We start from the raw sequence: 25,507 nt of genomic DNA, 5'->3' as shown, positions 1-25,507 counted from the left end.
TACTAAATCTCCACAAAACCCCTTCTGATATTTATTTGGGGTCCTTACGATTATTATGATCAATGGTTAGAGACACTGTGTGACATGTTTCAGAATAAATCTCACTAACATAAATGTATTCATTCTTTATTCCCCACCCCGCAATACATTTTTCCACACGGTTTCACCCTCTCTTTTCGAATTATATTCTCAATTATTAATCTCTTTACTATTAGTTATACTCGTAGTACTTCTAGTACTCTGGTGTTTCTCTAGATAATTTCATCTTGGTGGTTTGATTTGGTATGGGAATTTTCAACTATTACAGATATGTACCTAGTTCTACGTTGATATTCAAGTTTAGAGTTCCACTGTAGTTGTGGTCATTTGCAATCCATCTCAAGGAGATCAGATCACGAGAATTTCAGATCTTGCAATGAAAACTATTCTTTTTGATCACTGAATTGAAATTTAGTGGTTCGTATTTATGACATAGTCAGTCAGTCACAACTTAGAACTTCGTACGTACGTACATCAGTTCGAGTTGCCGTATAACATTAGCGCAGAGATGCATTTGTCGATTCAAATCCCATAGTAGTAGAAGTAGTATGAGTATAAGCATTAATGTAAAAGATTAGGGTTTGAAGATGTTGTTGAAGGAATATAATCCAGTGAAATAAATTTGAAAAGAGAAAAATGATAAAGATATGAAGAGTTCAGAAGATTATAATTTGGCAGAACACAAAGAGTGGATGCACCTTATCCATTGCAAACGATTTTGGGTCATGTCATTCAAGGTCTCTAACCATCGATTGTTATCATTTCGCGCATCCCAACCAGGTAGCCTATACCTACCAACATGGCTCAGTCCACTTGTCAGCGACTTCATGGATCTGTGCCACGTTTTGGTCTGGCGACCCCTAGCTTTCTTCCAACCTACTCCTACACCATAAAACATTGCACGTCGGGGTAGTCGGTGGTTGGGCATACGTAACATGTGTCCTAGCCACGCAGTTACATTCACTCAACGCCACCAGTAATGTTTTCTGTTTAACTACTACTAATTTAATTTGCGAAATTTTGTAATACACTTATCTTTGCTTTAATTTTTAAAAGAGTCCAGTCTGCATTATTCACTCGTATAAAAATTGAAAATGATTCATTGGATAAATTGGATTCAAACACAAATGATGGTTTTCCTCCTCCTCCTTCTCCTCCTCCTACTATTACCATTCATGATACATTATATTATTTAGATTATTCATCTTGGTTATATAAACTACGTGAAACTGCTTGGTTACCAATTGAATCAACTACATTAACATTATCATCTAATCAACTTATGTGTCCTGTTGATTCACATATGATTTATTCTCCTTCAGCATTTTATCAATTACAACTACAAAATTCTCAATTATTTAAATTACTTAAAGATACTTGTTTGATTTGGTCACCTGGATCATATATTGTTAATAATCCATTAAATAGTCAATTTACCAAATCTATTGGTCTTATTAATCAACCTGATCGTTCAACATTTGAAGTAAATTTTAATTGTTTGTTTGTTTGTTGATAAAGAATATTTTTGAAATGATATTTATTTTACTGATGTATAACAAATGTTACTTACTTACGCCTGTTACTCCCAATGGAGTATAGGCTGCCGACCAGCTTTCTCCAATCCGCTATATCCTGAACCTTCCTTTCTAATTCTATCCAACTTTTGTTTATCCTTCGCATGTCTGTCTCTATTTCTCGGCGTAATGTGTTATTTGGTCTTCCTCTTTTCCTTTGGCCTTGAGGATTCCATGTGAGGGCTTGTCTTGTGACGCAGTTGGGTGGTTTCCTTTAAAGTGTGCCCAATCCACTTCCAGCGCTTCTTCCTGATTTCTTCCTCCTCTGGATAAATATCTGGTTTGTTCTCTCTCATATTAGGTTGTTGCTGACAGTGTCTGTCCAATGGATCAGAAGTATCTTGCGTAGACAACTGTTAATAAACACTTGTATCTTCTGGATGATGGGTTTCGTAGTTCTGCAAGTTTGCGCCCCATAGAGTAGAACTGTCTAGACATTTGTATTGAAAATTCTAACCTTGGTGTTGGTTGACAATTATTTTGAGCTCCAGATGTTCTTCAGTTGTAAATGTGCTGCTCTTGTTTTGCCGATCCTCGCTCTCACATCTGCATCTGATCCACCGTGTTCATCAACGATGCTGCCCAGGTATGTGAAGGTTTCCACCTCCTCCAAAGCTTCTCCGTCAAGTATGATTTGATTGGTGCATGTTGTATTGTGTCGGAGAGTCTTGCTTTTCCCTTTGTTTATATTGAGACCTAGTGCTGCTGAGGCTGCTGCTACACTGGTCGTTTTCTCTTGCATTTGTTGTTGCGTGTGTGATAGAAGAGCCAGATCATCTGCGAGGTCTTGATCGTCCATCTGCATCTTAGCTGTCCACTGTATCCCGTGCATTCCTCCAGACGTTGACGTCTTCATAATCCAGTCGATCACCAGGAGAAAGAGAAAGGGTGAGGGTAAGCAACCTTGCCTAACACTGGTCTTTACCTTGAATCAGTTGGTGAGTTGTTACTAGTATAATGTTGTAGAAATGGTTGGATTTTATTAAGATCGCGGATGGATCGAAGTTAGACAACTATTGAAAATCTGAAAGCGCCAGACGGCTGTTTCGTTTTAATATCTGATTCTGCGATAGTACTCATCTAAAACTCCTCAATCAGCAATTAGACCCAGTATCTTTTCTCTTGTAAGTCACTCAGCAAAAATAACGGGACAGAGTTGTACAATTCCATGGATTGATCAAAATTATACATGATACATCGATGATTCGATTTTCATCTGATTTCATCACGAGAAAGACCCAATACATGAAATTAACGTAACTTGTTATAGCTTGTGGCCGATTGGATGCCTTGTTAACGTATAACGTGATAAGACCGCCAAGCAGAAAGCAGCGAATTATCGATTGGAACAGTGACACACGAAAACTGTACTAGGAGTTTAGAGTACTTGTCGGTCCTGCTGCTGCCTAGCCCAGCTAGTTAAGTTCAGAACAGCCTCTGCGCTATGAGTCATTATATTTCAAACATACTGAGTTTATATACCAATCAAACTGACCACATTGTACCATAAAATAAGAAACGACATTTGTACAAGATTCAGCCAAATGTGGCTGTGAATAAGGGAGATAGTAAGTGGTAGACAGGACATAATTCATGAATGGTAAATCGTATAACATTAGTTATAGTTCAAAATAAAGCTTATAATAAGGGGGACACGAATATGAATGGCTTAGTTATTTAGAGATTATACGATAAAAAATATTTACATAATATTGGTTCATAAATGGTTCTCAAAAGTTGCCATTTTTGATTCTCTTCGGGATACAACATAAATACACAAAATGGATGTTGAACTGAGGTGTGTTTGCAGATAGAGACTATCTAGTTAGAGCGGGGTTCACTCTGTAATACCGAATATTGTTTAGAGATATACTGGTTAGTATAGCCCAGATTCAGGAACAGTGTCTCAGATGCATTTACGCTCTATCTTTCCCTGGATCTTGAAATTCATTGTCTATTACATGCATTCTCTTCTCATGAACATAAATTAACACTTCTGTCAACTACAATTGTATAATGGAAGACGTTACATTGAATTATTGAGGCTATTTTCAAATGAATTATTTATTATTATATTGCTTTAGTTTTAGTGAACACAGTTTCTCCATCAAGTGTAATTGGATTGGTGTTCTCCGTGTTGTATTTGAGGATTTTGCTTTTTCTCTTGTGTATGATTAGGCCTACTGCTGTATAGGCTTCTACTACACTGGTTGCATTGACCTGCATTTGTTGATGTGTATAGGATAGAAGTTCCAGGTGATCTGCGAAGTCTAAATCGTCTAGTTGCATTCAAGCTGTCCAATTTGAGTTAATTAAATTGTAAAACCGTCTTAAACGTTAAAGATAATGACTGAAATGATTCAATTTTACGAAATTGACGTAAAATTTTACATGAAAACATTTGTCATAGTATTTTGTTTTCAGTGAGTGTTATGTTTTTCTCATTCTTTCCGCCGCCTACTCCCTCCTCTATAGGCTTTAATGAGGTGTTTAGGTGAAAAAGCTAGAGACAATTCAATTGATTCTGTACATCTAACACCAGATCTTATGTTATTTATATATCGTACTGCTGTACAATATTATCTTCGTGATGTCGTTGGTGATTATTCACGGGCAATTGATTCAAGTATGGAACATTCATTAACTGATTGGCTTCGGTTGGTATTTGCAAATCCTACCTATCCATGTATTTTAGTTCAATGTCCAAATACTATGATAACACGAAAACTTATGCATAAGCGTCCACGTAGTGATACTAATACTACTGTCAATACTCACAATAATGATAATGTTGATCTTTCTGAAAGCAACGTTTATAAATGTCCTGTTTGTGAGGCGATGCCGAAATCATCAACTTCAATGAAAGCAGTACCAGGAAAACGACGTCCACGGTCAAATGTTGATATAGACATTAGTGGCGGTAGCAGTGATGAACTAGATCAGTCTACGCCTGTATATCATTTGGTTGATATTGATGTTGTTTGTTGGGAATCCGTTGTTATTGACAATAATCTACTCAACTCGAAATATTCAAACGATAACTGTAGCAGTGATTTAGGTAATAACAATTCTGTGCATAACACAGAAGATGTGGAAGAAGATACTGGTGAATATTTCAATGATCAATGTATACTGGTCAACTGTACTACATCGGATGGGAACGAACAACCACTCATTCCTGTTAAAACTATAAATCGACCACGTATATTTGTTTTATCAAAATGTTATGGTTCAGAATCTCGTCAATTTTTCATTGAAAAACTTGGTGTAAGTTGTTTTTATTAATAATTGAAATCATGAGTCAATTGAAGCTAGACCACCATGGAAAACCTGGAAGCATTGGACTGCTGTTATGTCCTAGATTGGTAGGTCCTGGGTTCAAGTCTCGCGAGTTCGGGATCGTGGATGCGCACTGCTAAGGAGTCCCATAATAGGACGAAACGGTCGTCCAGTGTTTTCAGGTTTTCCATGGTGGTCTAGCTTTAATTGACTCATGATTTCAACTCTGAAAATTCTAAATTCTGCACAAAACTCCTGATTTATTAATAATGATGAGAATAAATCGTATTTCTTGTATGTATTTTAAGGTTCTATGACCAAAGACTACATATTAACACAGTAAACCTTGAGGATCGTTTTCTAATGTGAACGTTAGTGACCGACTGACAAAAATTTTATCTTAAAAAGTTAAACACTATTCTATGTTCAACAAATGTGTTATGTTAGTTAAAAAGAAAACACCACATATAAAAGGGTATTAAGTATAAGTGCTTGAGTTTCAAGCTCATGAATTTATAATTGACTATCAGATAGATGATTCGTTATGTCCATCACATGAACCATGATAGTACGTCGAATACATCGAAGAAGAACATCGAAGGTGATTTCATATTGGAAGTTTATCAAATTTCAGTATTTAGTTGGCTTGTTTACTGGGTACATATTTATTTTCTTAACTTAAAGGCTCATTTTAAGTTGAAGGGCTAGTAATTATTATTACTCAGTCAATCATTGAGTAATGGCCAATGTCATGTTTATCTAATTATTTAGGTTGATCAAATCCTACCCATCAAGTTACAGTCTAGCTATTAATATAAATGATTCATCATCATGTGCACTAATATTTTAATGTTAAATAGTTGGAGATGGTCGATATGATACCCTAAGCCTCTAGTTTTCATATTACCTGTACTCAACAGTAAATCGTACCTGAACTCTTAAAGAAATTGATAATGGGATTCGAACTTATTTATTTATTTAAACACATAAATATTGGTGTAAGGAGACCGCACAAATTTCATTTGATTTGTGTGAGGGCTATGATACTGCCCAAGTGCCCAAACTGAAGCAGGTGGTTTTCTTGGGGGTCCACACCCGGAGCCTTTGACCTAAAAATCTAATCCACTAGGCAGTGGAGCATCGTAAGGAGATGCAGTCCCATGGTAGTTGGTGACCAACAATTGATTCACACGCCATTTATTCAATAAGGATACTGGAGCCAGTCCATGTGCACCATTGGTTTGGAATCAAGGTTTTCCAACTCCCCTAGTTGTCCTCGCAGTGTCCATCAACCCGGTCAAAGCGCTGGACATTCGCTTTTTGTTCTCTCAACTTCATAAACAACAATAATGCCACGAGAAGGCAGTGAGTAGGACTTCCCTGGTAGAGGCTATATATGTGTGGCCATATGAGAGTATTTCGAGAGGGAGAGCAGACTCTCCTTTCTTTCGACCGTACCATGGCATTTAGGTCACCCCTTTTTCACAATCTTAGATATTACTATTATGTTGTTCAAGTTATTATGATTATCATTGATGATTATAATTCCATTAATATTCTATTCTCTTATAATTTATTTTATTTAAATTTATTTACTTCAAAGTTACCATCTACTTCAACAATCGATGAAATCCTGGCTTTACGTCCAAATCTACCATCTAATTTCACAACAATGAATCACAATAATACAGATTATAGAACATCTTCAATATATGCTAAATCTTTATATGAATTCAATAAAAGATTATCACATTGGTATTCATTATTAGATTATTGTTTACATGAAGAATATTTCACTGAATATCGATTACGTAATAAAACTGAATTAGTAAATAATGATAAACAAAAAACGGGTCGAACTACTACTGCTACTACTACTACTAACAACTTGATAAATACTGCTACTGAATTAAATAAAAGTAGTCAATTAGAATATATTAAACAATTTCCAATTATATTAGATTCTTTTGGACAATGGCATAAACCATGTGATGTAAGTTGATTGTAGTTTTTTGAAAAAATTCTTTTCTTGTTTAGTTTTTGTGTGCATAAAGAGGAGGTATCGAGATCGTCTTCTTATGTTCGTGGTGTTTTGATATGACAGATGAAATTGATCTACACACAATGAAAACCAAAGTGACTAATGCTAATCTAGCCCATCTTTGACTCTGTAATAGTGTTAGCTTGACTGTAGAAGGTCATTTACTTACTTACTTAGGCCTGTTACTCCTCGTAGAGGAACATAGGCCGCCCACCAACATTCTCCATCTAACTCTGTCCTGGGCAATCCTTTCCAGTTATTTCCAGTTAATATTCATCCTTTTCATATCTACTTCTATTTCCCGACGTAATGTGTTTTCTAGCCTTCCTATTTTCTGCTTCCCTTCCGGATTCCAAAGTATCGCTTGACTCACGATGTAGAAGGTCAGATTCACCATAAATCAATTACAGTAGTTCTACTCTATACTTGAGAATCCCGGTCACCTTGAGTTTGAGGATGTCCATTAACTCTACATTTTATCATCGTTGTTTCAGAAGAATTGGTGAAATCCAGTGGCAACGCCATGTTAGTAATGTGAAGGTTCGGTAGTATGTTTAGGCCTAATGATGATGATTCAGCTAGTGTTCCTGTTTTGAGCCACTGACTTCTATGACTTGAACATGCTTTGCGAATATTACTCTAGCGGCTTCCATATCATGCACTATACTTCAACTTCTAGACAAATGGGAGGAGCGTAGAGCTGGTCGGTTTTCGATATGGTGTAGTGGTATGGGACGAGGAGCTGTATAAGGTTGAAATCTCTCAGTTCATCATGATTCTCTGACCGGAGCCTTAGATGTGGTGCAATTTAGTAGCCTTAGACGTGACTAACGGTCTTACCGTGGTTTTTTCACATTCTTCATCAAAATGAGCGGAAGTTACGTTGATGAAAAATGTACTTTTCTGTTCATATTTTAATACGATTTGTACTTTCTATTATGTCATTCCCTCGTTTATTTCTTCACAATATTATCTCTTTATTTTTGTGGCATATACTTTGTTTATGTGCTCGATTGTACCATATAATGTATTTGTATTGAATGAATAAGAAAATAGGTTTCATGCGTTTAACACAAATTTGCACATTTAAATCTGGATTCCACTGCCTAGCCACCATCCATCTTTGCTTATAACACTGGAAAATAGTTTACTGATTCATGTATTTGTTCTCATTACAGAATTACATCATAAAGTTCAGTATTTAGTACCATATTGACCACTTCTTTGTTAGTTGTAGTAGACTGGAATTCATATATATCACTTAGATCATCAGTTGTAATTTATACATTGATTACATTTGTATGTGTCAGTAATAAAAACTTGGGTTGATTGTTTATTTATTTCGTTTTACTTATTAGATTGTTACACTGACCTCCACCTCGACAAATGATGGTCATGATGATGATAACACTAATGATCCTAATCATCAAAGTAATAAGCTTTATTTATTTGCTTGGTCTAAACCTATACATGCTCGTTTAATTCATGAAATGAACTGGAAACAATGGAATGCTCATAAAGATAATATGGATGGAAATAATGTTTCATTCAATCCAATGTTTCGTATAATGGCTCATAGTTTAAATTGTTTAAATGCCCGATATACTGGAAGTAATTCTAAAATGTCTTCATTTTCAACAAAAGCCGTATTTACTTCTACTTCTTTTCTGTTGGATCAATTTACTCCATCATCAGTACAGTATTATTGTCGTGAAGGTACTGTACATGGTCTACTTCTTGATTTGTTCAATCTACCGGTTAGTTCAAATTTGTTTTTGTTTTTTTCAATGATTATTATGAAAAGACTACTTAATTTTAGTTAACGTCTGTAAGTGTCAAGGGTTGTCGAATTTTGTAGTTGCTATATGCACGCAAGTTCACCCGTTATTGTTCTTATTTGCCCTCAAATGCCCTGGTGCGACCGAGAGTGGGGAGAGTTCGCTCTCCCTCTCGAAATACTCTCACATGGCCACGCAAATATAGCCTCTACCAGGGAATTCCTACTCACTGCCTTCTCATGGCGGGGGTGTTGTTTACGAAATTGAGAGGACGTAAAGCGAATATCTGGTGCTTTAACCGGGTTGGTGGACACGGAATGTTCACCGGCTACCATGGGACTGCATCTCCTTACGATGCCCCACTGCCTTGTGGATCAGACCTCTATGTTAAAGGCTCCGAGTGTGACCGCCTAAGAAAACCACTTGTTTCAGTTTGGGCACCTGGGCAGTATCACAGCCCTCAAAAATCGAATGAGATTTGTGTGGCGCATATGTATCTAGTACCCCTTTGTACCAATATTTATGTGTTTAAATAAATAAATAAAAGTAGTTGCTACACTATCTCAAAATTCGTTATCAGAAAGCATGTTATAGAAAAATATGAATTTTATAGGTCTAGATGTGGCGTAGTATATGGTTTACAACAAATGAGCTACTGACTAGTATTTCAATTCATTCGCATACACAAAGGTTGACCTCATGTTGTAGGAATGAGATATTTACAGCAATTGATTTCTGTGCGATGTATTTGATACTGAAAAACACTTAACGTTGACTTTCTACAATTGCTTCTTACTTTCCTATAAATCTCTTACACTTGAACTCCAAACGGAAGAAAAAATCCAGGAAGAATTGTAAAAGAAACCTTATATTAAAGATTAATTCAGGCACAGAAAATAATGACATTTTTAGTGTTTCTTTTGGTTCTGATTTTCCAGAGTATTCTGCAAACATACTGAAATTGACAACAAAATTTATAGTTACCTCATCAGAATCGTTACCATACTTCATCATTTTCTTGAACTCTCTAGGGAGATGTTTCCGAACACTGATTGAACGAAGTATTTCCAGTGTTTATCTATCGTCTGCGAACTCTTTCGCGGAGTTATTTAGTGCTTAAAAAGTTAAATATTGATTAGTGTCATGCTTTTCAGTCAAATTCGTACTAATCAAATTCTATCTGTTTCGAATCTATATTGCATTGGTCTAACTAACTCAACATTTCAGTGCAATTTGTTTTCATACCAATAATTATCGATGAGAATATCCTCCTCTTTCTCAGAACTTAGAAAATGTATAAAGTGCTTAAATCATAGGTTTCGTTTTTCATTGAAATCGATTAAAGTTTTTTAATAGTGTTTAAACCAGAGTCGATTATACAGGAACTTCTAGTTGACTTGTTGTTTTTCGGCACTTCAACTTTGTTTTGGTTTTCCTATCAACAGACCACTCACATTCCTAGATCAGGATATCAGAAAGCCGTTCATGTAGTTGGTTACAAGTGTTAAAGGAACGCTTAAGAAAATGAAAATGTGAAATTTTGAAAACTGTCTTTCGAAGAATCAGTTTTATATATTCTTTCTATATATTGTGTATTAAACAATGGACGTCCTTGTATTATCTTAATTGTATGCTTTCATTTGACTCACTAACTTTTGTGATATATTTATCATTCTTAAATCATAGGTACCCTAACCATGAACTTGTTACTCAGTTTTGTCAATTGAAGCTAGACCACCATGGAAAACCTGGAAGCACTGGACGGCCGTTTCGTCCCATTATGGGACTCCTCGGCAGTGTGCATCCACAATCCCGCACTCGCGAGATTCGAACCCAGGACCTATCAGTTTCGCGTCAGGGCACTTAACCGATAGACCACTGAGCCGGCATCCAACGATGTTAATGTCTAACTTCAACCAATCCATAATTCATAATGTATAGGTTTGCATTATCCCATTGTTAGTGTTTTGATTGAAATTTGAACAGTCTTGATTGTGTGCATCTTATGGGACTGTTATGACACTGGTTAATTTAGAATAGGCGGAACATAGGTAACAGTGTAAACTAGGACTCGGATTTCGTCTAACTTCAACCAATCCACGATTTTGAGCAACCGTTCACCAATTGTCTTCAGTGAGTTGATATCTCTACGACAGACTTGGTTGAACACCACTGGTCACTGCTTCCCACTAGAACTCAAGGAAATATCTCTTGAAGTCGTTCACTAGTGAGCATATGCTCTGACGCAAGACTGGTAGGTCCTGGTTTCGAATCGTACGAGTGCGGGATCGTGGATGCGCACTGCTGAGGAGTCCCATAATGGGACGAAATGGCCGTCCAGTGTTCCCAGGTTTTCCATGGTGGTTTAGCTTCAATTGACTCATGATTTCAACTATAAAAAAATACTAAAATCTCCACAAAACCCCTTCTGATCTATACTCAGTTTTGTACCACAAATGTCTTAGTTATGTACACATTAAGATCCATTAACTAGGGTACTTCATATATGTATATAATCATGTGAGTCTAATGGATCACAAAAAGTACAACGTACTTAGTTAGTTGATACGGCCCTCTTAATTACTAGTTTAGAAGCAGATGGGAATTTTACATTGGTAATTAGTCGTTGGTGTATGCACACCCACCACTATATTAGCGAATTCAGTGTCTTTCACATAAACAAAGTCACTACAAGAAGAAGAGGAAAGACTGTTTAATTGAATTTCAAGTGTTTACTGAATTGCCACTTTTTTTTGTTTTTTATCTTGTATACACAGGTCATTGATCATGTTAGCGAATTGTTCATCAAACATCATCTTCATGGTAATACTACTAATTATTATATCAATCCAAATACCAGTTTTAAAACTGATTCCTTCATGATACCCTGTCGTACATTAGATATGTTTTTAAAAGGTTTAGTGCGTTTAATTCTATTATGGTGGTATTCAACAATTCATTCTTCGTCAAATACTATCACTCATCATCCTAATTCGTCAGAAAATTCAATCGATGAAAATATAGTGAATGGAATTTTAGAATCGAAAGAGATTAATGCTTTTCTGGTAAGCCTTTGTTTGAATTAGATTTACTGTTATGTAGGGAAAAAAAAGATTTCTTACTCGGACTCTATTGGGTCCTGTGTGATTTGGTTGTAACAACATAAAAGCATTTATATTATATATACATATATTTAATCCCATTATCATTCAGTCAGTCAGCTACAACGTAGGACCAGACATATTTATTCATCGGTTCAAGTTGCCATACCTCGTTAGCACAACAAGATAAACACCGGATTCACAGAAGTAGTTAATTTAGTGGTGGTAGTATATAAAGAAAGGTTGTATATAAGGATATTGCATAGGAAGTAAAAAAGTTATGAAGCAATTTTAATCTCAAGGTTTAAGGGAAGATAAAGAGTGTATACATCTACGCCATTGTGATCGATTCTGAGCCATGTCACCTAGAGTCTCCAACCATTGATTACGATAGTCATGCGGACCCCAATTAAGTAGTCTGATTCTACCGACATGGCTCAGACAAGAAGTTAGTGACTTCAAGCACTGATGTCATCATAGATTAGTTCATGTGTATGGCAAGAAAGATAGGTAACCTATTTTTGTATCGATACACTCTCTAATGAATAGCAACCAATACCTTAACTTCTGTTGTTCTTCTTCGAAGTCCTTTTGATTTAGTGACCGATTCGAGGATTAAGATAGAAAGCAGATCAGTTCTGTATTGTATTTAATTCAACCATGATATAAAACCCATACAATAATATACCTGAAATGTATGGCTACACATTATCACAATTAAGGAATTACAATGTATACTTAACGTTAGTCATAAGCGATATGTTAACTCCACACTTCAAAATGTCTAACCGCAGTAAACTGGAATCCGTTGGATAAAATGAGGTGTGACAGTCCTCAGGTCGATTTTTTATAACCCCTCCAATCATGAGAAAACATCGTCATTGCAGATGCTGGTTGTTTGCAGTAAACACTACTGATATCATACCTCTCTTCAGTCAGCAGTACGACTTTACCTTCGGACCTTAGGTTGGTGCCTTAAGTTTTACCGTTCTTCAACTGACCTGTCTGGCTTGATAGGATCTAAAGGAACACCTAATATATAGTTCGATTGAGTCATCATGATGGGCGAACCCCACCATCACGTCAAAGTAGTAGCTACAGTTGATTGGTAAACTAGGTTATGATTTGTTGCTAACGTTCAGTTTGAGTATTCCCCAATGAATTCATTCATAAATTGTCTCCCCCAAACAGTTTTACTAACATTTTGTTCCTTTCTTTTTGTTTCAGGTTGATCATCTACAAATCGCTTTGTCATTTAATGATTCTTCATCATATTCAAACATGTTCTTTAATAATCATATAGATTTATCAAAACGTTTTATTGGTTGTTTATTAAATGGGAAATTATTTTTGGATAGTACTTTAGGTGCTAATATATTTGCTAATTTATCCCAAATATTACCAGATTATGGTACACAATTAATTTATCTTCTATTGGGTTCTATGAGTGATCCATTATTGAAATGTTCTGTTGGTTTTGATTCCATTGATAATTCATTATTATCTCAAATTATTGATTTCATATGTCCATATGGTGGACCGAAAAAAATTAGTTTAACGTGAGTCTTTTTTTTAAAATTTTATGTTGATTATATTATGATTTAATCTTTTATTCAATTGCCCCCAAATGCCCTGGTATGGCTGAGAGTGGGGAGAGTCCACTCTCTCTCTCTCTCTCGAAATGCTCTCACATGGCTACGCGTATATAGCCTCTACTAGGGAAGTCCTACTCACTTCCTTCTCGTGGGGGGGGTGTTATTTACGAAGTTGAAAGGACGAAAAGCGAATGTCCGGCGCTTTAACCGGGTTGTTGGACACGGAAAGTACACCTAGGGGAGTTGGAAAACCCTGATTCCAAACCAATGATTCACATGGACTCCAATATCGTGAAGAAACAAATGGCGTATGATTCAATCGTTGGTCACCGGCTACCATGGAACTGCATCTCCTTACAATGTCCCACTTCCTTGTGGATCAGACCTTTAGGTCAAAGGCTGGGGTTGTGGCCCCCTATGAAAACCTCCTTCTTCGGTTTTGGAACCCGGGCAGTATCACAGCCTTCACACAAATCGAATGAGATTTGTATGGCGCAAATGTATCTGGTGCTTCGTTGTACCAATATTCATGTGTTCAAATAAATAATAGTGAAAGTATCGCTGATGTTAGTCTAGGGTCCTAGGTAAAGAATGCAAATCATTCGATAAAACGTGACTAGTTCTCTATCGTGAGAGATGGGCTGCATATCTTGAAATTTCACTTCAGCCTTTACATCCGTCTTGAGTAAAAAGAAAAGTTCCATGCTCACGACTTTGCTAAAAAGTGTCCAGAGAGTCGACACAACAACACAAAATTATCCTCAGAAAATAAATACTTCTCCCATATGAGAAACATCTTATAAATCACTACAAGGATTTTAAAAATTAAAGTTGCTCACAAGTTAACAGAAACCTTTCCGTTCTATATTGACCAAAACACAACAGCGAGAAAGGACAAGTAAATTATCATTTACTAAAAAATTGCTTCAAGTGAGATAAATACTATCTTGAACCAAGTAAATCTCTTCTTCATCTACCTATACACATCTATAAACTAGCGGTATGGCAACATAACATGCTATCATACATATCAGCCCATCGGTATCCACAAAAACGAATTGGATTGAGAAAGCTTCGAAATTAGAAATTGAGAGGATTCAAAAGATTACAGACGATTTCTGAAATCATAGCATTCAGGTCAACTTGTAATCAGTATGCATGTAAACGTTTGTCAAATATACCAACCTTTAGGAAAAAGATAAACCAATCGCCTGATCAAAAGTTATCACAAAAAAACGGGAGAGAAGTAACCAAAAACTAATAAAACATCGGAGAACAACCACTCACAGACATAGTTATTAAAATCAGGCTGGTTTAGCGCATATGGATTAATTATACTGTTCACTTTTACGTATAGTAAGCACTGATTATCTTGTCCAGAATGACAATGAAGGAGTTTAAATGTAAACACCCATCTCAGAGAAGGCATAGCTAAAAACAAACCATCATCTGGACTACAAATCTTCCCAGGCCTTGGTATAAAAAAATAAAACGACTTATTACTAGTTCTTTATTTTCAGCACTCTCATTCTACTATGGCCAAGACGAGATATCCGTCTATCAATTAAGGGACGAGTATATTGCGCAGCAGTTCACTCTATTCTACTTTACGGCTGTGAAACATGGCCATTAAGAGTAGAAGATACTCGTAAGTTACTAGTATTTGACCACAGATGCCTTAGAAATATTGCTCGCATCTGCTGGGATAACCGGGTAAGTAATAGTGAGGTTAGACACAGGGTATTAGGGAATGATGGTAATCAGTTGGTGGGGTTGTGAATCTTCATCGACTGAGATGGTTAGGCCACGTGTTACGTATGCCTGAACACCGATTACCACGACGCGCTATGCTGACTAGTATTGGCGATGGTTGGAAGAGAGTTAGAGGTGGCCAAACTAAAACGTGGCATCAGAGCATGAAGTCACTAACTTCTAGTCTGAGTCATGTTGGCAGATGCAGACTACTTGGTTGGGGTCCGTGTGACTATCGTAACCAATGGTTGGAGACTCTGTGTGATATGGCTCAGAATCTATCACAATGGCGTAGGTGCATGCACTCTTTATCTTTCCTTAAACCTACGTCCAACGTTGTAGCTGACTGACTGATAGGTTTTCAGTAATTTCAATCTGTTTTAATCGATTACCTGAAAATCAACCTTTTGTTTTCCAATTTTTTTTATTTTCCAGACAATTCATTCAAGGTTTCATTAATTTAGCTTTATCAATGCAAACAGATATAACAGTTTTTATAAATCAACCACATTTCAATTCAACGTTTCTAAGTCAATTAGAGAATTATCTTGTATCACATGGTGTAAAACAACGTAAAGCTAGATATGAATTACATTTATTATGCCCTCCATTACTACCAATATCGTCAACATTAACAACATCAAAAGTAGTGGAATCTTATCAAAACAATCAAATTACTAATTTGTCTGTTAGTAGCAATAGTACTAATAGTACTGACATAGTACAAACTAATCAAAGTATTAATAACAATCAACAGTTGATTTCAGTGAATTCTTCTTTCGAGGTAATACCGCCGAAATCATCAACATATACTACCACTACACAAAGTACACGTTATGATACAACACTTAGTGCTATGCAAGGTATGTTGTTCGTTTGTTTTTATTAATAATAATAATAATAATTCCTGAACACCGATTACCACGACGCGCTATACTGACTAGTGTAGGAGATGGTTGGAAGAGAGTTAGAGGTGGCCAAACTAAAACGTGGCATCAGTGCTTGAAGTCACTGACTTCTAGTCTGAGTTATGTTGGCAGATGCAGACTACTTGGTTGGGGTCCGTGTGACTATCGTAACCAATGGTTGGAGACTCTAGGTGACATGGCTCAGAATCGATCACAATGTCGTAGGTGTATACACCCACTGTCTTCCCTTAAACTATGAGATTAAAATTGCTTCGTATCTGTCTCCCTTCCTATACTATATCCTTATATACAACCTATATTTTATATACTACCACCACTAAATTAACTACTTCTATGAATCCAGTGCTCATCTTGTTGTGCTAACGAGGTATGACAACTTGGACCGATGTATAAATGTGCCTGGTCGTACGTTGTAGCTGACTGACTGACTTAATAATAATTATAAGTGCATATGTGTGTATGTACATGTTTAATGGTAAAATTTTCTAACGTTAGAAAAGATATACTGTACTTCAGAAACACTTCAAATGTCAAGAATTAGTGATATTATCCGCCTGGTCAAATTAAAATGATGTTTGGTAGGTCTTTAATCTACTCATCGAGTACTTGAGACATGTGTTACGTATGCCCAATCCCCGACGACTTCTATGCGCAGTGTTGTTTTTTGTTGTAGGATTATTTTGGAAAACTCCGCCTGTAGCTCCTCCGGCGGTTACTGCCGGTCCCAAGCCCGGGTAAAGGAGGAGGGTTGGGCATGGGGTTAGCTACCCCATCCCGTAGAAAACCAACTCGCTAAAAAAACGCTAACCAGAAAAAATTATTCAAACCATTTAAACTCTGCCCTGGGAGTAGAAGGAATAATTATGACGTCTCATGATGAAAGCCGAGTTCCTTCGGAAGTCATGAGGCCGATGCACCTCCTTACAACCAGAGAGACAATTTTTATAGGTACATGGAATGTCCGGACAATGTGGGGAATCGGAAGAGTCTTCCAAATTGCGGCAGAAATGAGGAAATACAACCTGGAGGTGCTTGGAATCAGTAAAACACATTGGACGCAGGTTGGACAGCAACGACTATCTTCAGGGGAACTTCTGTTATACTCCGGTCATGAAGAAGAAAATGCCCCACATACACAAGGAGTTGCATTGATGCTGTCCAGAAAAGCACAAAATGCACTTACTAAATGGGAATCTCATGGACCAAGGATCATCAAAGCCTCCTTCAAAACAAAGAGAGAGGGCATTACAATGAACGTCATCCAATGCTATGCGCCTACCAACGACTACGATGAAGACGCTAAAGACCAATTCTACGATAGTCTGCAGTCGATCTTCGAGAAGTGCCCAACCAAGGACATGACCATTCTGATGGGAGATTTCGTAAGAATAGATCGTGTACAGACCAAATCGCAACTCTACGGATCATTGTGGAACAATCAATGGAATGGAATTCATCACTCTACATCAATTTCATTGACTACGAGAAGGCATTTGATAGCGTGGACAAAACAACACTATGGAGGCTTCTTCGACACAACGGCGTGCCTGAAAAGATAGTCAATATCATACGGAACTCCTATGATGGACTAAACTGCCAAATCGTCCACGGAGGACAAATCACCGACTCATTCGAGGTAAAGACCGGTGTTAGGCAAGGTTGCTTACCCTCACCCTTTCTCTTTCTCCTGGTGATCGACTGGATCATGAAGACGTCAACGTCTGGAGGAAAGCACGGGATACAGTGGACAGGTAGGATTCAGCTTGACGATTTAGACTTCGCGGATGATCTGGCTCTTCTATCACAAACGCAACAACAAATGCAAGAGAAAACGACCAGTGTAGCAGCAGCCTCAGCAGCAGTAGGTCTCAATATACACAGAGGGAAAAGCAAGACTCTCCGACACAATACAACATGCACCAATCAAATTATACTTGACGGAGAAGCTTTAGAGGAGGTGGAAACCTTCACATACCTGGACAGCATCATTGATGAACACGATGGATCTAGTGCAGGTGTAAGGGCGAGGATCGGCAAAACAAGAGCAGCATATTTACAATTGAAGAACATCTGGAACTCAAAACAATTGTCAACCAACACCAAGATCAGAATTTTCAATACAAATGTCAAGGCAGTTCTACTGTATGGGGCGGAGACGTGGAGAACTACGAAAGCCATTATCCAGAAGATACAAGTGTTTGTCAACAGCTGGATTATGCGCGTAGGCTGTCACGTGTGATCAAGCATACACGTTTATACAGTTATGATAGTGATAATAATAATAATAATAATAATAATAATACAAAGAGATAGACAAATTTTTACTGTTTAAATAACACTTTCTATCAAATAAGTTAACTGAAAGGCTTGACAAAATTAACTGTTATCAAACTCAATTGTATAAAAGGTGTTATAATTTGACTCTACGTATTGATTTAGTTTTTCTTTTAACTCTTTTCTTCTCTAGCCATTGGTGCTGCTACCACTCCATTTATTCGTCTTTCTAAAGAAACAAGTCAATCAATTGATAGGGTTCATTGTACAACAACATTTTGGTCAAATGATGAAAATACTATTATTCCAGAAAATTTAACAACACGTTTAAATCGTATGCTTGTAAATACTACTGACAAATCTACTAATATTGGTCGTATAGGCGAATTATATATTTATCATATATTACTTGATTATATTCATCGTACACAAAATCATCATAGTAATTTTGATGAAATCACGAGTTGTGAATTTCCTACTGGACATCCTTTACTTGGTGTTGGACGGTTAATTCGATGTAATTGGTGTAATTCTGATGTGGAATCAATGAGACCGTATGATCTTGAAGTAGATGTTCAAGGTAATACTATACTGTACCCATTATTATCTTTTTTTTTTCTGTTTTGAAGATAATGACATTATCAGCTAAGAAAACCACTGAAAACAAGTAGGAGAATTAGGCAATCCTGTAGTCACTAGTGATTTTTTTCGGGAAGTAATTTGAAGAGTTCCGGTGTGAAGTCATTTTCAATAGAATTCACCCATGTACAATGTGATCCAGTTACCCACTAATGTCATTCTCTGGTGTGTTGTATAATATCGCTAGTTCAATGAAGTTAGCAATATAAACTATTTTGCCAACTATACCAGTTCAGAGCTTCAAAAGTTAAACACTAATCGTGAAACCCGAATATTTGTGTTGTGGATGTTCATTGTTGTACTGTTTACTAATTAAAAAAAAAGCTATCCAGTCGTTCTTCGTCTTCAATAGTTGTCTGACTAAAATCACCATGTAATGTGAACTGGAATCTTCTCAGTTTGTGATCACCACTGTATTTCGATCCAGTGATGTAGAGTTATTGTGTTAAGCTTTAAATCTGACTTTTTTGAGTCTCATCTCGTGATTTAAGGTGGTTGATGTACTATCCTGACAGAAGCCTGAATTTTCAACCAAGTAGCTATCTTTGAGTGCTCTTTAGTTTTGCGATGGTTATTCGTCTAATGTCAGTTCATAATGATAACTATTTTTGTAACTACTGTTGCAGCACTTTAAAAAGTTATCAACTTCTCAATACTGAAGTATTCAAAGATGGCTTTCCTTTCTTTTACATATCAAATCAATTACTTGAAATTGTAGAAAAGTAGCCAGATATCCCCTCCTTTTGTATAACAATTTGACTAAACGACGCCAAATATCATAGACCGGAGATAAATGTGTCTTTATTCATCTTATTTTCTTGCATCATTCCGGCGACTTAATTGTGTTTAGATTATACTACCTAATGATATATAACTAGTTGTTTTATTCTGTTGTCATAGTTGAATGTGATGCGAACAAATGGGATAGATTAATTGGAAACTTGAAGGATGAAATAAATAACAATATCGTTCGAATTATTCGTAGACCTTCACAACAACAAGATGCTGCATCATCTGGAACATCAGGTCTACTGTCAGTTGGCCCTATATTCATTGAAGTTAAATCAACAGTGGATTCGACTAATCTACAAAGTAATAACAGTGAGACAAATTTAAATCTTGGAACTGATCTTTTTGAATTTTCACTGCCGGAAATTTTGTGTGCTTCTCAACAAGGTTGGCGTTATCATTTATTACGTGTAATATGGAAGAATGATCCCAGTCAAGATTTCTGCCAAATGCGTATCGGTTCTGCCCCCAAAGTTATTCATATTCCAGATTTGTCAAATGTACTGAGACAGAAATCAGTGAATATACGTTTATGTTTAGCTTTGTTACGAAGTGAATGGATAAAATGAATCCTTTGTAAATTCTACTCAGTCTTACCCTTTTTCACCTAATCCATTGTAATTAGTCATGGTTTACTTTTCATCAAATCTTGTTGGTGGATAAAAATAAAGAGTCAAGTTATTTTTTCAGTTAAATGGATTTTTGTTATACTTTTAAGTTTGGTTGGAAAGCCCTATTGATTGAACTGAGCTTTGTCTAATAGTGAGACTCCACAAGTTTAACATAAAAAACTGGGACTTATGAAGTCGGTCGTCAAAATAGCTTGTCTAGGCTTCATTACTTCGACGTATTATTGTAATGAAAGTATCTTCAGGACAGCTAACGATGTATGTAGCACACTAACCTCATTTCACACTGTCCTATAAAACTTATTTTAAGGATGACTTTTTTAAGCAGTTGAGATACAATCACTGAAATTCGCCGGTAATTTATCTTCTAAACTCCAATTTACCAATGTCCCACGGGGTATAGCTGGGATGAAATGAATTAGAGGAGGAAGACTAGTGATGGATACAATATATACCAGTTGCTAGTAGGGTGGGATAAAATAGTTTTGAAATGTCTCGCATAGTCAGTCATATTTTTCCATAAGTAGCCGAAGTTGAGAATTTATATTATCAGCGAGACTACGAGTGTGTTTCAGCAGTGATATGTTTGACGGACACAATCTTTTTACGAAGTAACGAAAATAGGTTGTAACGGATACATACCATCCTATTTTAGTGGAAGGTTTTCAATATCAAGATATACATTGCAAGCACGTGTGTTAGGATTAATGAGCGAAGATACTATTGTTTTTCCACGTCTAATCATCTCAGAGTTCAGACAAAACACGGGAGCATATTCACTTTCCGCCTACGATGTAGTTTCTAACTATTCAGGTCTGGTGATTAGTGTGAGTACAGCGTACTTTCAGCTAGTCAAGTCAGTTGGAATGAATAGTGCTAGGATTGACTGTCGATTGTTGTTTTCTGATGTTGGTAGTAGTTAATAGATACTTTTTACCGGGATGGATCCCATTTTCATACTGCGTAAAATAACCTCACACATCTACTTGCTTAAATTTATCCTTGTGTATGTATTGGGTCTGCGGGCTTCCACTTCTTCAGAAACTAGGAGTACAGATACTGGCATCAGGAAGACACTTCTCATGAAATTTGTAAGAAGTGTTAGGAATTTCCCAGGAGAGTATTCACTAAGCTAGACATTTTAAATTGCTAGAATAGTGGGTTATGGAAGTGTTTAAATTAGTGATCTCGGCTATATACAACCAGTGAAAAGAAATGAGTCCTGAAGTGCGGTTTCGTTTCTGTAAGCTGCTCTTTAGTAGTGAGCACGCATAAACACATCACAGATTTAACTCAGTATTGTAGCTGAACGAGCACTCTGATGATCCCTCCAAAGTATTTTGTCGGGGGTAGTGTTTTGAATTGTTAACCCTGCTTTGCACGTCTGCTTTTATTCAAGACTTGTGTAACCAGCTTTTATATTACTCAGTCTTTTCTGATCAGACCATGAATAATTGATTCTGATTGGGATTTGCCGTTATTTTATTTTTATTGTTATCTCGTGCTGAACCATTGACACTAAGATCTTGTTTGACTGAACTCAGGGTTACGTCGTGAAGCGCCTGGTCGTTGTTGTCGTTTGACGATAAATAATTTATTGAACGTACAGATATAACTTTGATCCAATTTCTTCGGTCCTCAGGTACTAAAACATTTGCATTTACTGACCAGTTTTCGTAATATAATATAGTGCGTTATTATATTTCAGAAAGACTTGACTACATAGTGGTCGTCTTGAGTGGTTTTAATATATGCTCATTGATAACCTTCAGTTGGATATCAGTAAGCGGACCATCAAGAAAGAAGATACTCTAGGGCTGCTCGATCGCCGGATTATTGCAAAGTCTGTTGTATCTTTGAGTTTCATATCGACAAATCTTAGTTTTTCAATAGCTAGTCGGTGAGCTTTTTAGAATAGAGATTGTCCTGTAACTGCTGGTTTTTTTCTGTTGGGATTTGTACGGTTTACAATATTTATTGAGTATCGTTAAAGAATCTGAGTCGATTATGTTTTCGACTCTGACAGGATAACATGCAGCCAAAAATCCACAAAGCTTAGATAAAGAAGTTATTTAAAATACGCTTTGTCAAAGTTCATTTGACAATGACCTCTAGCATACGTAGCGACGTTTTTATTTCCAATTTATGCCATAATTCGAAGTTGCTGAGGAATTCGTCCAATGTTTATTAAGCACTTAAGTCTGCGCTTTCAAGGATAGCCCCTATTAAGTTTTCGTAATGTTCTAAAACACCAGTGGCAAACATACTAGTTGTGACTTACCTGTTGAACTAACAGGGCTGAGCCATCAAAACTATGAGTCACTGTGCAAATGGGTCGGTCACGCCAAATTTTGTTCGTTGAGGATGACCGGCTCAGAACTTTCCGTTATACACATATATTCAGTAAACTTTTTGAGGTCGGCGTCAATGTCAGAGACCAACAAAACTATTTATTTTGTAGATTCATCTGCCGGTACCAAAGTAATAAAGATGTTATGCATCATGTATTTCTAATCTAAAATCCATAATAGCCACTTTTACATCTGCGTTTAACTAAAGAGTTACTCATACAAACTCCAGTCTACATTATTACAATAAGTTATAAGAAGAATATGAAGACGTTATTCAAACCTAGACATGACTTGGTGTAAAAGTAGGACGAAGTATACCTAGTTCAGTTTATATCGCCTTTAGAAGTTATAAGTGAAGTTTCAAATAATAAACAGAATTTAAAGGGACTTTCGAAATTTATTTGACTAACGAATAATAATAAGAACTAGGGTTATTGTGTGTTGGAAATAAACATCTTATAGATTCGTATATTCTTGTCGAAAATTGATATTTTAGGCAAGTCAAGAACTTCGTTTAACAAATCAGACACAGGGATTTTCGTGAGTGAAAGTGACATGGAAACTTATCGTTTAAGCGGGAATTTCTGTGAAAGATAATGGGACATACTTGAGGGGCATTGGTTTCATTAAATGGTTCGAGTAGTCACTTCAATGTTGCATCATATATATATATATATACGTATATTCATTTCTTCAATCTTTCGATCCCATTTGAGATGGCACAGTTTTTACTGTACCATAGTTTTTGTCTTCCTCTCGTCTTCAATGAATCTCTACTTCTTTCCCAAACTAAGCCTATTTTGTTTTAGTTGACATCTAGTTACAGCGGCTGCCATATTGACCCTCCCTTCTTTTTGATTGGCTTGCTTGAGTTGAAAGGAACCTCGTGTTTTTGAATGATAATTGTAGCACTCTTTCAGAACTGTAAACACTCAGTGTTAAACAAGAACTAAATATTATCTCATGACATTAATATACTCACAGATAACAGTATGTATCATGAGGCATATCAGTTTATAGGCAAGACTAAATTGTCACAAATGCTACAGGCTTTACTTGATTAGGTTACTCTACTATGTTGATATATTATACGGCGCATAGGCAATATAACACAGGGGATAAACTTCCATACATTAGGATATTATAATTAGTATGACTGTAATGTCTAATATGAGAGTTGGTGCATAATGGGGGTTGCGTTGCGACAAGCAACTGGTGGTCGAGAGTGACTGGAAGTGGGATCCAGAGCAATTAATCGAAGACTCTTACTTGGATGCATTAGTTTGTGCTTCTCGATAGTGACATCGGACAAATTCTGAGGAAGGAAAAAGTCGTTTGTTCCACAATTGTTTTCTGTGGTATACTATGAAGGCACTGAAAAAGAAGGCGAAATGAGGAGCGAGAAGCAGGACTGACAGTGTTCATAACTAGTGAAGTTTAGTCATTTGTGATGAGACAATTTGAGTATGACTCCTTAGGCTCATCCTCCTTTATCAAATCGGTTTCTAAGCAAGTAAATTTCATCGGGTTAAAGAAAACTAACCACAGTACAAGTAGAAAGGACTTAAAAGGGTTTAAAGTTTAGAATTATGCGTATTCCAAAATTTAGTGAGGAAAATGCAGTGTTTGAATACCAACTGACTTTTTGTGATGTTTAAATAAATCAATGACTTCTTCGTATTGATGACTGTTGTAATTTTGAATTCCAAATACAATACATTCGTTCGGGCTCATCTAATACTTCTTGATTACATTGCGTTATTCCGGGGATTACTAGTTTATACTACAATTCAAATACTTCTAATTATCATATTGGCGTCGCGATTGAGCCTGTAATGGAACGGTTGGATATAAATTCAGGTTTTAATGCTTTTGAGGAGTACATGGAGAGGTTCGAAATCTGGGCTATGACCAAGGAAGACGATGAGGATTTTAATATTGTGGCCCATTTCCTTACATTCATCGGGAAAGAAGCATACAGCCTTATAAAGATTTTGGCACTTCCAGACAAACCGATTTCACTCCCCTATGCAACTCTCAAGCAACTACTGTTGGATCATATAAAGTATACAAATTCCGGATGCGGTAAGAGAGAAAAATCCGATAAAATGACTCTCCAGAACTTCAGGAATTCCACTTTAATAAGTCGTCGCAGTTCGATGCGTAATCAAAGTTATTCAGATAATACTTCATTGAGCTGTGAAACAGTCCATGATGATGAGCACGAGTTTAGTAAATGCTTGTTCTGCGGCAAGTTTCACCCATGTAATTCATGTATATTTCGTAATTCTAAATGCTTTAAATGTGGTATAACTGGACACATTCAGTCAGTTTGTAATACCATGGTTCATTTCGCTGAAAGTAATGCTAAGATGGACGCTTCCAATGATCAGTTATCTTTATCTAGAAGTAGTATAACGTCATATAACAGTCCAGAGTTGAATGAAACCCAGAATCATTGTGAGACAAAAATTTTTAGTCAACAAACTTATCGGATTTCTCATGTTATTGTACCAAATATGGTTTGTCGTGATAATTCACATACTTCTGATGGAATTTCTTACAACTCTGAGAACAAAATGTTGAATGAGTCAAATCATGATCAAAAGCCAGATTCAGTTTTGGTAGATGCAGAATTCCCTGATGATCCATTATTCTCTAATGAAACTCTTATTCAATCTGAGGAAAATATTTCAGAGAAATAGAAGTCTGATATCATGTCAGATTCAAACAAACA

At 36.5% G+C, this 25,507-nt stretch overlaps 1 protein-coding gene and 1 non-coding gene across 2 annotated transcripts in view; both read left to right on the top strand.

Moving 5' to 3' along the window:
- Smp_134120 (hypothetical protein) overlaps positions 1-20,494 on the top strand; it is a 70,003-nt gene extending 49,509 nt beyond the window's left edge. The window contains exons 25-33 of the mRNA XM_018790854.1: positions 1,236-1,522; positions 4,089-4,815; positions 6,854-6,885; positions 8,292-8,690; positions 11,489-11,776; positions 13,040-13,371; positions 15,595-16,022; positions 18,556-18,942; positions 19,902-20,494. Coding sequence (XP_018647378.1) covers positions 1,236-1,522; positions 4,089-4,815; positions 6,854-6,885; positions 8,292-8,690; positions 11,489-11,776; positions 13,040-13,371; positions 15,595-16,022; positions 18,556-18,942; positions 19,902-20,359 — 3,338 coding nt within the window. The 3' untranslated portion in view covers positions 20,360-20,494. The remainder of the gene's footprint in view (positions 1-1,235; positions 1,523-4,088; positions 4,816-6,853; positions 6,886-8,291; positions 8,691-11,488; positions 11,777-13,039; positions 13,372-15,594; positions 16,023-18,555; positions 18,943-19,901) is intronic.
- Positions 8,049-8,147, top strand: Smp_tRNA_01295_Pseudo_TTA.1.1. The gene has a single exon. It is a non-coding gene (tRNA).
- Positions 20,495-25,507: the final 5,013 nt, after the last annotated feature.

This window comes from Schistosoma mansoni (genome assembly GCF_000237925.1).
Source record: "Schistosoma mansoni, WGS project CABG00000000 data, supercontig 0254, strain Puerto Rico, whole genome shotgun sequence".
Classification (NCBI taxonomy): Eukaryota; Metazoa; Platyhelminthes; class Trematoda; order Strigeidida; family Schistosomatidae; genus Schistosoma; species Schistosoma mansoni.
Note: the sequence above shows the minus strand (reverse complement) of the source record. Positions and strands in the feature narration are given on the sequence as shown.